Here is a 12,788-nt window from a genome sequence, read left to right as displayed (position 1 = left end):
TTACCAAAAATAAATTTTAAAAAAAGATTAATAAGTGAAAGAACACAGATGTGAATGGCAGCTCTAGGCTGAAAGGTGCTGTCTAAATGTTTGTGCAAGCAAAAGGTAGACTTTAAAGCCAATGTAGTATCCATGAATCTTAGGACCAAGCAAGTTACAAATAGGCCAAGGTAGCTGGGTCCTTCCCTTGCTACTTTGTATATGACTGAAGCCACCAAAGTTATTCCCTGCCTCCTAATAAGTGTTATAAAATTTTCCTTTCAATGCCAATCCAGCCAAATCTCTGCCCTACACATCCAATTCTGACTTAAGTAAAAGAGGTTTAGTAAGTCCTACACTCTCGGTATTATTTCTAGAAGACATGTGTGCTACTTATGTTTATTTAAAAAATGAGCTGAGCACTGTTTCATTGCCTATTGTATTATTATGGATGTTGGGATTCAACAAGTGAAATGTCATCCTACAAAGAAGTATTTTTGAGATGACTCTGACAGATCATAAGCTTTGGTAAATTAGCACAGCTCTAATGATTTCACAGGAGGAATAGCAATGTGAAACTGCTGAGTATCTAGCCCTTTATCTCTGTGGTAGTTGCTTTTGCTGCCATTTCCTTTGGCAAAAGACTCAAAGCTATCAGCACAGATTCCATAAGATCCAAGAAAACAAATGTTTGCTCCAAGCAACTAGTGAATTATACATTAAAAAAGCAATGTAAGAACCAACAAAACCCATACAGTTTGAAGTGAGGCAGAAAGGAGTATGTTTTTTTTTTCTCTTAAAGGTCCATTTGACTAATTTAAGAAAATACCTTAAGGACTTCTGAACACGTCAGAAGCAGTGACACTAATACCCATCATGAGGCATATTTTAACTGTAATGAATATTCTTGTGAGTGACGTACTTCTGGTTTAGACAGAGCAGATTGAGGTATTGATAGATATTTAGGTTGATAGATATTTAGTATTCCTGGAATATCTTAAGATTATTTTATTCACTAGAAAAATGTCTTCATTATGGTCCTTACCCAATAACATGTCTAAGTTAATGTGAACATTATCGTTGCAGTGAAACTCCTTGCCTGCTAGAGTAATAAATTACATTGTGAGGAAGGCAGACATTTCTCAGAGCTATGCCATGTAAATGAGGATTTGATGTGCTGATAGGCGAAGGACTTCCAAGAGGTATTCAGTATAGAATCATAGAATCATAGAATCATTTAGGTTGGAAAAGACCTTTAAGATCATCAAACCCAACCATAAACCTAAAAATGCCAAATCCACCACTAAACCATGTCCCTAAATGCCACATCTACATGACTTTTAAATACCTCCAGGGATGGAGACTCAACCACTTCCCTGGGCAGCCTGTTCCAGTGCTTGATAACCTTTTCAGTGAAGAAATTTTTCTTAATACCCAATTTAAAACTGCCCTGGCACAACTTGAGGACATTTCCTCTTGTCCCATCACTTGTTACTTGGGAAAAGAGACTGAACCCCACCTTGCTACAACCTCCTTTCACGTAGTTTTAGAGTGCGATAAGGTCTTCCCTGAGCCTCCTTTTCTCCAGGTTAAACAACCCCGGTTCCCTCAGCCGTTCCTCATAAGAATTGTGTCCTAGACCCTTCACCAGCTTCATTGTTCTTCTTTGGAAATGCACCAGCACCTCAATGTCTTTCTTGTAGTGAGGGGCTCAAAATTTAACACAGTATTCGAGGTGCAGGCTCACCAGTGCCAAGTACAGGGGACCAATCACTTACCTGGTCCTGGTGTCCACACTATTTCTGATGCAAGCCAGGATGCTGTTGGCCTTCTTGGTCACCTGGGCACACTGCTGGCTCATGTTCAGCCAGCTGTCGACCAACATCCCCAGGTTCTTTTCCACCGGGCAGCTTTCCAGCCACTCTTCCCCAAGCCTGTAGCATTGCATGGGGTTGTTGTGACTGAAGCGCAGGACCCGACACTTGACCTTGTTGAACCTCAGACAATTGGCCTCAGCCCATCAATTCAGTCTGTCCAGATCCCTCTGCAGAGCCTTTCTACCCTCCAGCCCATCAACACTCCGACCCAACTTTGTGTTGTCTGCAAACTTACTGAGGGTACACTTCATGCCCTCATCCAAACTGTTGAGAAAGATATTAAACAGGACTGGCCCCAATACTGAGCCTTGGGGAACACCACTTGTGACTGGCTGACAACTGGATTTAACTCCATTCACCGCAACTCCTTAGGCCCAGCTATTCAGGCATTTTTTTACCCAGTTAAGAGTACGCCTGTGCAATCCATGAGCAGACAGATTCTCCAGAAGAATGCTATACCTGCAGATCTTCCTTCCCTTGGTTTCAGGTGACATATTTATGAACATTTTTATTACATAAACAAATATTTTTTTCAGCCTAGTCTACACACAACTTTTGTACCATGAAACTAGTATAGTTAGGCCTGGCTTTTCCTTGTCTGAGGTAGTTATAGCAATATAATCTTGTGTAAATGCAGTAAATGCAGGAAGAAAAATGCCTTTTATTAACAGAGTTTATTTTCCTTTTCATATGGGAATAAGCCATACTGACATAGCTTTTATATCTGAAGCCACAGTAATCAAGTGGCTTTAGATATATACAGTAATAAAGTATACTTGTATAACGTAAGCAGTACACTTCTGTGAGTACAAAATGACTAAGAATTAAACCTGTTGTGCAAATAATACTTGGAACGAAACTACAAGCTCAGTCTATGAAGTCTGTCAGCAGTAGGCATGCCTGGGCAAAATCAGACTTCTTTGCAAATATGTGTTCGGAGACTAGTGGATAGAACAGCTCTGTTGTTACAAATTCAAAGTCTCAACTTTCTGCCTTGCTTAGGGTTGGGTATCAGTGTCGATTGCAATTACTCCATGTCCAGCAGTGGCAGAAATATTTTTAAAGCTTGTGAATTTTGGTGAAAATTTCTCCCAAAGTTTCAAAATTTCAAAATATTAAAGAAGAGGAAGAGTAACAGAATTTCATAAAGGATTGTGACCAGTTGTTATGGTATCCATGAAGTTAAATGATGCAAGAAAGCGCAGCTACCACCTCCAGCCGCTCTGGCCCAGGTCCCTCCTGCCCGGCTGCTGGAGCCCAGCCCAAGGCCTCTGCCCAGGCTCAGGAATGAGGCTGATGCTTTCCTGTTTGCAGGCTCAACCCATAGCAAAGCTGAACATGTGTCCCAGAGACACATGCACACACAGACACAGAGGACGCTGACACAGCCAGTCATGCAAACAAGGCACTGCCTTCTGCAGCACCTACATACATGACTCACATAAACCACAAGGACAGACAGAAAAGTCCCTTCCCCCTCTTTGGTTGGAGATGCAGAAAGTCACCGGTGCAGGCACACACACACACACATGACACTCTCCAGGTTCACAAGCGCACACACACTCACAGATCCTTTCAGTACCTGTACGGAGTTTCTGTCTGCCTGGCACCCCTGCCTGGATCTCAGGTCCTCTTATCCACTTCATGGGTCCCCAGTTTACCAGTTACTCCATGCTCGATGCTCGCTGGCAAACCCACAGCATTCACACACTCGTGCCTGATGCACCCCACATTCACAAGTCCCTCCTGAGTGTACCAGCATGGACCCCCATCTGAGTGCCGGGTCTGGACCCAAGGACTCCCTTCTCACTGTTGAGTCCAGCTTAAAGTTTTCTAGTGAAAACACACACACACTCCATGCACACCCAGGCTGGGGGAGATACTCTCATCCCCTGTTCCCCCCATTCACTTCAGTAGCTGGCACCACGGGCCAGGGGCACCCACAGCCCTGTCTGACTCCAGCAGCTGGCAGCAATTTTCTCTCACACATACGCAGGTCTCACCAATAGCTGGTACTTAATCCCTGCAGCACACACACATGCAATGATAGAGAGTAAGATTATGCAGAGATAGCTAAAAAAAGATTTAATAAGAAGATATAAGATGATAAGGCTGACTGGTGATCAGGCACAGGGATCAGCCAGACAAGCATACTGACTCTCCCTGTTTTACATGCGACCAGCCCCTTTTATACCCCTTTCTGCCCCCTCTTTGTTCCTCCCTGCCATGGGTCTGTACAGCTCTATTGATTCCCGTGCCCCTCCAGGTCTGGATTCCCTCTGGTTTACAGTCTTATCAGTTGCAAGGTCCAGGTTGATCTGACTGGAATTGTGGCCCTGTGGTTTCTGAATAGCCCATCAATTATTGTGAGGTTTGTTTCTCGTCATTGTCTCCATGTTTGCTTTGTCAGGTCTGTGTCTTGGTATATTTTGTTTTTGTTTTCCCCTATTTCTCCCTCAGTTTCCCAATTGACAAGGTCCCCAATCTGATAACCACACAGGAGTGAACTTTCTCACATTGTCACCTGCCCCCATCAGTTAGTGTGTCTGACCAGGCTTGGTTCTCATCACCCTCTCCCTTATCATTTGTCCCTCACATTTGTGTCCCTGTATGTTCTTGTTTATGGCTTCCTCCTTTTCTTATTAACTCTCGTTGCATTGAATAAGGTCCTTGACCAGACACCCTTAGAGGAGCAGACACTCTCCTTCCACATACCCTTACACATAACTAGTACAGTAAGTTGTTCTGCGTGAACAAAACCTCTTTTAATTTCTCCAGATTAATTTTATTTTTTACATTTAAATCAGTTTCTGACTTGGTAGATAAGTGAACAAATCCAAAATTTTACATGAAATATCCTTATATATTTCAAGATATACTATTATAATTTAACATGATGGATTGGTGAAAAAACAAACAAAAAAACACCCCAACATCTTTTGTAAACAGAACCCCAGCAAAGAAAGAAAATAGATTTTTCTTTTTTTTTAAATGTATAGGATATATTTGAACTCATTAAAACGATTTAGCATAAAATGTGTCTTGTAGATCTCAGTGACCATTTTCTTCTTTGCAGAATATAAGTAAAATTTTCTATTGCCTACATTAGTTTAAAATATGTACTAGATTATAACTTTTAATTTCTGTCTTTTTTTAACCATTAGGAAATCCTGAAAAAATTTCAGAAGCAAATGTGTATATCCAAGTTCTCGATGTTAATGATCATGCACCAGAATTCTCTAAATATTATGAAACATTTGTTTGTGAAAATGCAGTTTCTGGCCAGGTAAGCGTTAATTTGGTCTGAAATGTTACTATTTCCTTTAATATTTATTATTTCAGTACTGTGAGTACAGGCTGTATTTTCTCTATTTGCAAAATTAGTTCTGTTGATATATGTATAGTTTGAAATATAGATTTCAGAAGACTGATGTGTATTTTTCCCCCTTTAAAACAAAATTGAAACATCTCCTTATTTTTCTACCAAAACAGGTAATAGAGAAATACAGACAAACTTCTGAAAAAAACAAACAGCATAAAACATAGATTTTATTCATGTTCATGTCACAGAAGTTAAAACTAGGCCTGGCATTTGCAGCAACAACATAACTTAGTCCAGAAGAACCAGACTTAGACTAGATTCAAACCAGATTCATTGTGTTCTTTGGTTAGAAATCATTTATTGTGAACTGAATTCAAACCCTGTGTAGTTCAGTGGAAATCTGAAGATCTTTAAGTCACAGCCCTTGCAACACTTTCCCTAGCTGGCAGCTTATGGAATTGGCATATTAAGCATCCTTCCCTGGAGGTTTTTTTTCATTTTCTACTTGCTCCCCAGGCAAATGGGGTCACATCAGTCATCTTCCCTAACCCCCCAGGTACATTGCTGACTCTTCATTTTCCTCCATCCACTTTCCTCTACAGCTTTACATTTTTTTTTAAGTGATCCAGTTCTACAGCCCAAGCCCCAAAATGTGCAATAAGAGTGCCACCAGACTCCACACAGGGGTCTAAATGAAAACTGCCAAAAGAAAAACAGAATATTCAAAGTTAAAAAAAAAAAAAAGTACAAAATGACCAACAAAAAAAAACAACAATAAAAAGCTATAGGTAGAAAAATCTATGTTTTTTCATCACTTTAAAGCATTCTTTGGACATACAAAAGAGACCTTTGAGATATCTGTGATGGTTCCATTCAAATGTTTTGCTATGTTTTGATTTCTGAATCATAGAGCCTTTCTTTTTACACCAGCTTGGCTTACTTTGACCTTGATTAGTCTGCACTTAAATGAAGCTTTCTTTGTAGCAAAAGTAATTTCTTTATATTTTTTTGCATCCATTTGTATATTTTTCTATCAGCTGTTGGTTTAGTTTGTTCTGCATTTGGTAATTTTCCACTCTGCAAAGGCTGCCCATGGTTCAGAGGTACTTGGAGCAAGCCGTTTCTTTTGGTCTTCAGTAACTCATTGACAGATCAAAGTACAGGCATTAAAGCAAATGCCATTTCATGTTCCTTGTCTTCAAGACACCATGAATTAAATACAGAAGCTTATAAAATGGATCTTTGTAATCCATGTTTTGGACTTGCCCACAATATAAAAACCCAGATGATTTATTTTGCAGGTTTTTTTATTATTCCATAGTTGCTTACTGATAAATAACCTCTGTATGCTAGCCCATTAATGGCTACTTTTTGATAGCAAATTAAGTATATATATATATATAAAAAATATTTTGAGAATCACTGGAGAAAATTGCACTGTAAAAAATTCTAGTAGTAACAATAATAATAAACTCTTTGAGGCTAGGATACAGAATTATTCCTGTTTAACTTTGTAATACCTGAATGAGGAATGAGCGGGATATTTTTCCCATTTTACAGACAGGCAACCTGTTACTCTAGATATTCTTTTTTCTTTTTTTTTTTTTTGTTTTTTTTCATTGCTATAGGTTTTTGAGAGTCACAAGCATCTTCAATTTGGCCTTTGGAGACCATGACAGTAATGTTAAATAATCTTCTCATTAACAAATGATCTTAGGAAGAACAACAGGAAATTGCTACTACAGTGCATAATTATCACAGTCAAAGTTTATGACATTTTGTTCAACGTTTATGGTTTAAAACAGAAGTGATAGCTGATGTATCTCCTTCAGTGCTATTATTCTTTTTTTTTCACTTTTTACTCACAGAAAAAAAGGTTCTTTATTTTCACCATCAAGAAACCAAAAGATTTAAAAAATTATTTTATAGATGTCTTTGTTGTCCACTGAATAACACAATTTACATTTCAGAAGAATCAGTTTAAGCAGTTGAAGGGCTTAATCAGGACATTGCATACCTTTTTATCTTAGCCATATTTCTGCAATCGATTCCAAACAGCTCAGGAATCTGCTTACATGTTATGAGTTGAGATCAAAGCTTGTACAGATATACTATTGCATTTCAATTTCTAAAGTAGCTATCTTTATCCATCTAGCTGGAAAAGATATGCTGAGAGATATTCTCAGAGATGTTCTGCACCTCTGGAATTCACTTGCTTCCCTGATCTTAGATGGGTTGTGCCTACTTTCATGGGATACTCCGAAATATATTTACATTCCCCAGCTTATAGTGTTTGGGGGAAAGGAAGGAAAAGCACTGCAGAGCGAAAGATACTGTCAAAAAATAATTTTTCTTATTTGGATTACTTTTTCTTGGTGTCTGCCAGGTTTACAATAAAAGCAACTTAAAGTCATGTGGCAATTAACTTGTTTTTACATAGCCTTAGATTGTACTAGGCTATGATAAAGAATGTGAAACAGAACACAAATAAAACTAATTGTTGTCCTAATTATCCAAACTCAGAGGCAGTAAATGGTAACTTCAATCTAGAGAAGAATGCTTGTTCTGAAGTTTTGGATTTTCTGAAAGATTATAAAAAATTCTTTGTCTGCTTTTATTCAATGAGTGTTGATGGTCATGTCCCTGTATGGTTTTGTGAGTTATAGACATGTTTAGCTTAGCCTCTGAAAGATATTCAAACAAAAGGATTACATTTCAGTCTGTGAGGGTATAATTTGAAATTTGACAATAAAAATGGAAGTAAAGAAGATAGATAGATTTTTCTTTGGCATGATTCTAAATCCATTCATCATGTTTATTAGGCATTTTGAATGGATTTTTCACTATCCATTTTATATTATAGTTCTGTACTGTCCTATCATCCAAGTCAGCTGTATACTAACCACAACTAAAGTTTTCTTTTGCACATTGAAAAAACGCTTTCACTGCACCACCAGTATTAAATACATTATTTTCAAAATAAATTGAACATGAAAGTTGCTGTGTCAAATAGACTTCTATCCTACTACAGCTATAGCTAGTATCAGAACAAATAGAACAATACTAATAAGACATCCAAAATGAGTATTCCCTTTTGATTGGATCTTTTGACTTTAAAAATGTATGTAGACATGGTAAATGATGATCACAATGTGGTATTAATTCTTTATAGTTACTCTTTATGTGTGTGTAAAGTAACTACAAACTGTTGAATTCTAGAGGCAATATTCTATAAAAATAATCAGGACACAAAATGAACCAAATCTATCCCAAAGGTAAGACTAGAGAGGTCCCAGCAAGAATGGATTTGACCCAGAAAGCTTAATTCCCAAGGCATTAATAAATTAACACAGCCTGAAAATGAAGCTTGAAAGTTTGAAGTATGCTATAACAAATGTCTTACATCATATGTAAGCAAGCTGACCATCCAGAATGCATCTATTTTTATGCATGGTAATTTCAGTCCTTTTTGTGGATATTGGTCTTTTTTCATACATGTAGGAAACAGATTTCAGCTGAAGACAAGCTGTACTGGACACACGTACATTCTGAATTAATGCTGTCTTCTCTAATGCATATTTATTCTGGCAATTCATAGTTCCTGTAATTTGGGGATCATATATGAAGTGACTTTGATGTTGCAGCTTGCTTAGTAACTTTTACTAGATCCAAAGAAGTGACAATGTATGCAGAGCACTTTGAGTCAGAGATAAGAAAAAACCCAAATTTATTTACTCAGTACTTAGTATATAATAAAATAATCATCAGTTTCAGTGAAAGTGAAGAGTACTCATTTGATATTATTTCTCTACATAATGAAATGTTGACAGAAGAAAAGAGCGGAAATCTTTAGCCAAATTCTAGGGGTATACGACTGATGTTAACAATGAGCAGTTTGCTAAAACAGATCCTTTCTAACAAATCGTGATGTAAAATGATTTTTCATAACAGAGAAGTAAAAGTGATGGGTTAGTAAACCAATGTTTATTATTTCACCTTGCTATGTTCTCTTTATCATTTACAAAAGACACCTGAGCAGTAGTGATAAAAAAATAAAAAGTTAAAAAGAAAAAAAGCAATGAGGGCATCCCGTAGAGTACAAAAACAGTGAAGCTGTGAAAGCACCATATATTCTAGCAGGCCCTTACTCTAAGCTACGCCTGCAGATGCCCTGACTGTAATTTGTGACATTTTGAAACAGTGGCCACAGTGGCCCATGGAAAATTCCTTTTTCTGTTTTTTATGGGCCGTGATTCAACAACATTATCTCATAGCAGAATGGAACAGGTAGGATGAGTTTATCAGCATACACAAACAAACATAAAAAGGCACCTAAGTGTCATGGCATGAGCTTTATAATTGTTATTCCTTTGCTGAGATGTACACCATTTTATTTATAGATGAGCAGAAACATCCTACAGTAAACCCAGAGAAATTAGATCAATGTGCCAATTTGCTTTTCAGAAAAGAAATAGAAGTAGTCAAAAGGAGAACCTTGGTCTTGAGGTAGAAGTTCTACCTGGAAAATGCAGGTGTTGACTGTGGTAATGAACATTTTAATCTTTTACCTGCACTAAACTCTGATGATCATCAAACATTATTAAGCAATGAGAAAAATCCTACTACTTATTAGATCTCTGCCAATTTGAACAAAACCAGTTCCGTACTCCCAAAACAGGCAGGTGATCAGATCTCTTACATCCTATAAAACACAACTGAACTCCTATTGAAGGATGTTGGGTGGAAAACAAAACAAAGAAACTAAAGCAGAAAGAGAAAGGTGGCAAATCTGTTCCTACTTCCTTCCATCTGTCTAATGGGAATGGTAAGACTATAGTTGGGTATGGGAATATGCACAAAGGACTCCAAATTATACATTCAGAGTACTCTAGCATCAAAATTAATGGTATTGATGGTTGTTCAGATGGACATTCTATGCCTTAAGCTGAACTTAGTAGAGAGAAAACGCTTAGAAACAGAAAGAACTGTAACAGAGAAGCTTTCTTCTTTCTTCTGGACATCTCCATAATTCCAACTCAGTGAGACTACTTGGGATTACAGAAATAAATTTTCAATGAATTTTCATCAAGACTACCAGGCAGTCAACTACTCCATTACTTTTTATTTGCAAGACAAACAACAGAGAGCTAGACATTCAGTCCAGAATGGTTTACAGAAATTCCCTTCTATACAAAATAATTAATCCATGAGAGATCTGTTACTGATATCTTAGACTCCCCTACTGATGATATTTATTAGTTGAAAGTGCCCACTAATCAGATGGATGGGGAAGTTGAGTATAGTAGGGCACATCTTTTTGTGACCTTTCATCAAAGGAGACCCTGCTGTTCCCAGCAGTGATCTCAGTCTGTTTGGAAAGCAACAGTAAATAAGGCCACCCACCATGAACTTAAATCAGTTTTTCAACAAAAATCAAGTGAATTAATCTCAGTTTTAAAGAAATGCATATTTTCAAATGCACTGCTGGATTATTAAAGCTTCTAGACTAATGAGACTTGAAATAAGAAATTTTACAGCAATTAAATTTCAGCCTAGTCAGTACAACAACTGTTATAACCTTGCAGAAGCAATGCATCATTCACTCTTTTCTTTGTTTACACATCAAAATGTAGGGTTTTTTTAAACCGTGACTCACAAACAATAAGTGCAGGTTTTCAGTCTGTGATGCCAGTTTCCCTGGTAAAATGTTAGAATCTCCTACGTTAGATGTACGAAAGCTTAGGAAGCCAGGAAAAAAAGTGAGTTTCCTTCTCTCTGGGTGATTTTTCCTTTAGAGTCAGCAAAATCAGAGCTGCCTATTGCTCTCTGAATATTTTATAGACTCATCTGGGTTTTGCTGAATCTTAGTGGAAGTGACACAGTAAGAAATAAACAATAAGGGTTTGCCCTATCCTTATGTTCCAAGTATTCCCCTGCTTCTAGGGTGAATGCTTAAAAGCATGTGAATATGTCTAGAATAACCATAGGAGTCTTAGGTTTGTGTAGAAGAGCACAGTACAGATCAAAACAAGGGAAGGTGTTTGTTTTTTTTGTTTTCAGCTAGACACATACTCCTCAGAATTATATTCATAGGATCAGATACAGATAAAAATTATACAGGCAAATACATTCTGTATGTAAAGTAATGGAAGTTAATAATGAAATAGCAAAACAGTATTTAATTCACAATTGCAATAATTTTATGATTTTCAAACATGATAGACTCCTGCAAATATACTTTCCAAAGACATGGCTAATACCTGGTTAAATAACTATTAATCAGAATGAAAACTAGAAGTATAAAAAACACATCTATAATTATTGCTTTTTTTTTTTTTTGGTAGGTAGGTAGGTAATTCTTCTCTGCGAAGTGATCAAACTAAAAAATAAAAACATAAAAATATTAGATGTGGCTAAGATGTTTTTGTAGATTACTATGTTACTCTGCATATTCAGTCCAGCTTTATAGACCCTGAATTGTACGGAGGGACATACATCCATACAAAGCTTTTTCTCAGCTGCGGCCATGGAGATTTTACTAGCAAATCATCAGCAAAAGCCAGCAGAGTTGTTTTTTTTTTCTCAGGTATATGGCAGAATATTATCATGAAAATGTGCCATTGTTCGTGTTTTAGACTGGATATATAGTTTTGTTCTCTATTGCTGTTCATACTGAGCATATTCTGAGATCTATATTCCTTTATAAAAATGAAGTCTATGATTTATTATCAGGTAATATTAGGGATCAGTTATTGCTCTTCACTGATTTCCTGACCTGCATGCCTATACCTGTATTTGCATCACCTTAGCTATTTCGTTTGCTCTGAGGAAAGGGAAAAAAATTCCTCAGGAAGCTTCATCCTTTGTACATTGTCACCAGGTATATCACTGAACAATCACTCCTCTCATTAGTGGCAATAAAAAAATCTCAAGGGTCCTCATTTTTCCATAGAGTGAAAATATAGGTTTGAAATAAATTTCACATATAAAAAGGGCAGAGTGCTAAGAATACAAAGCTTCTGGGGTATAAGCTACATTTTGCACTCTGCTGTGATGATTTCATCAAACTTAGCTTGCTTGAAAAGAAAAAGAATGTGTGCTGAAGTCTTAGATCTTTGACTGAAAAATGGTTTAATCGTGAAAAAGTTTTCAAAGGCACAGATGGAAGGCTGTAGTCACTTCCATTGACTTACTGCTTTGCTTTTAAAACACTGCTTGTAGGATTCAGATGAGTTCTAGTTTGGGAAAAGTTGAGGCTTCAAGTTGCTTGGGTACAAATATCTACAAGGCATGAGATGACTGATAAAATAGAGACCAAGTTCAAATTGGACACTATTCTGAAAGTTGGTGGGCTTGCATCAATTTGCTTTCCTCCTGGTCAGCGAGGATACTCACTTACTAATATATGCTGATGCTCAGGTCATTAAATATTTACTGATAGAAGTAAGAAATATAAGCTCTTTTTAAGCAGAAATATTGGTAATTATGTTAACTGTAGTGCAATTGTTTATTTACAAAGATGAAAGATATTCTTTTGAATGATAACTGTTATTTTTTGTTTTATCTTGCAATGACTATCTGGTTTGACGTATTTATAAATGAAGGCTATT

At 37.1% G+C, this 12,788-nt stretch overlaps 1 protein-coding gene across 6 annotated transcripts in view; it reads left to right on the top strand.

Annotated features, from left to right (window-relative positions):
• The window catches only part of CDH19 (cadherin 19), a 121,763-nt gene that overhangs the window by 98,351 nt on the left and 10,624 nt on the right, over positions 1-12,788 (top strand). For all 6 annotated transcript variants that reach the window (XM_087757480.1, XM_087757471.1, XM_087757489.1 and 3 more), the window contains one exon: positions 5,021-5,142. In XM_087757480.1, the coding sequence (XP_087613606.1) occupies positions 5,021-5,142 (122 nt within the window). The remainder of the gene's footprint in view (positions 1-5,020; positions 5,143-12,788) is intronic.

This window comes from Nipponia nippon, unplaced genomic scaffold, assembly GCF_047370975.1.
Source record: "Nipponia nippon isolate SJK-2023a ecotype South Korea unplaced genomic scaffold, ASM4737097v1 scaffold_1, whole genome shotgun sequence".
NCBI lineage: Eukaryota > Metazoa > Chordata > Aves > Pelecaniformes > Threskiornithidae > Nipponia > Nipponia nippon.
Note: the sequence above shows the minus strand (reverse complement) of the source record. Positions and strands in the feature narration are given on the sequence as shown.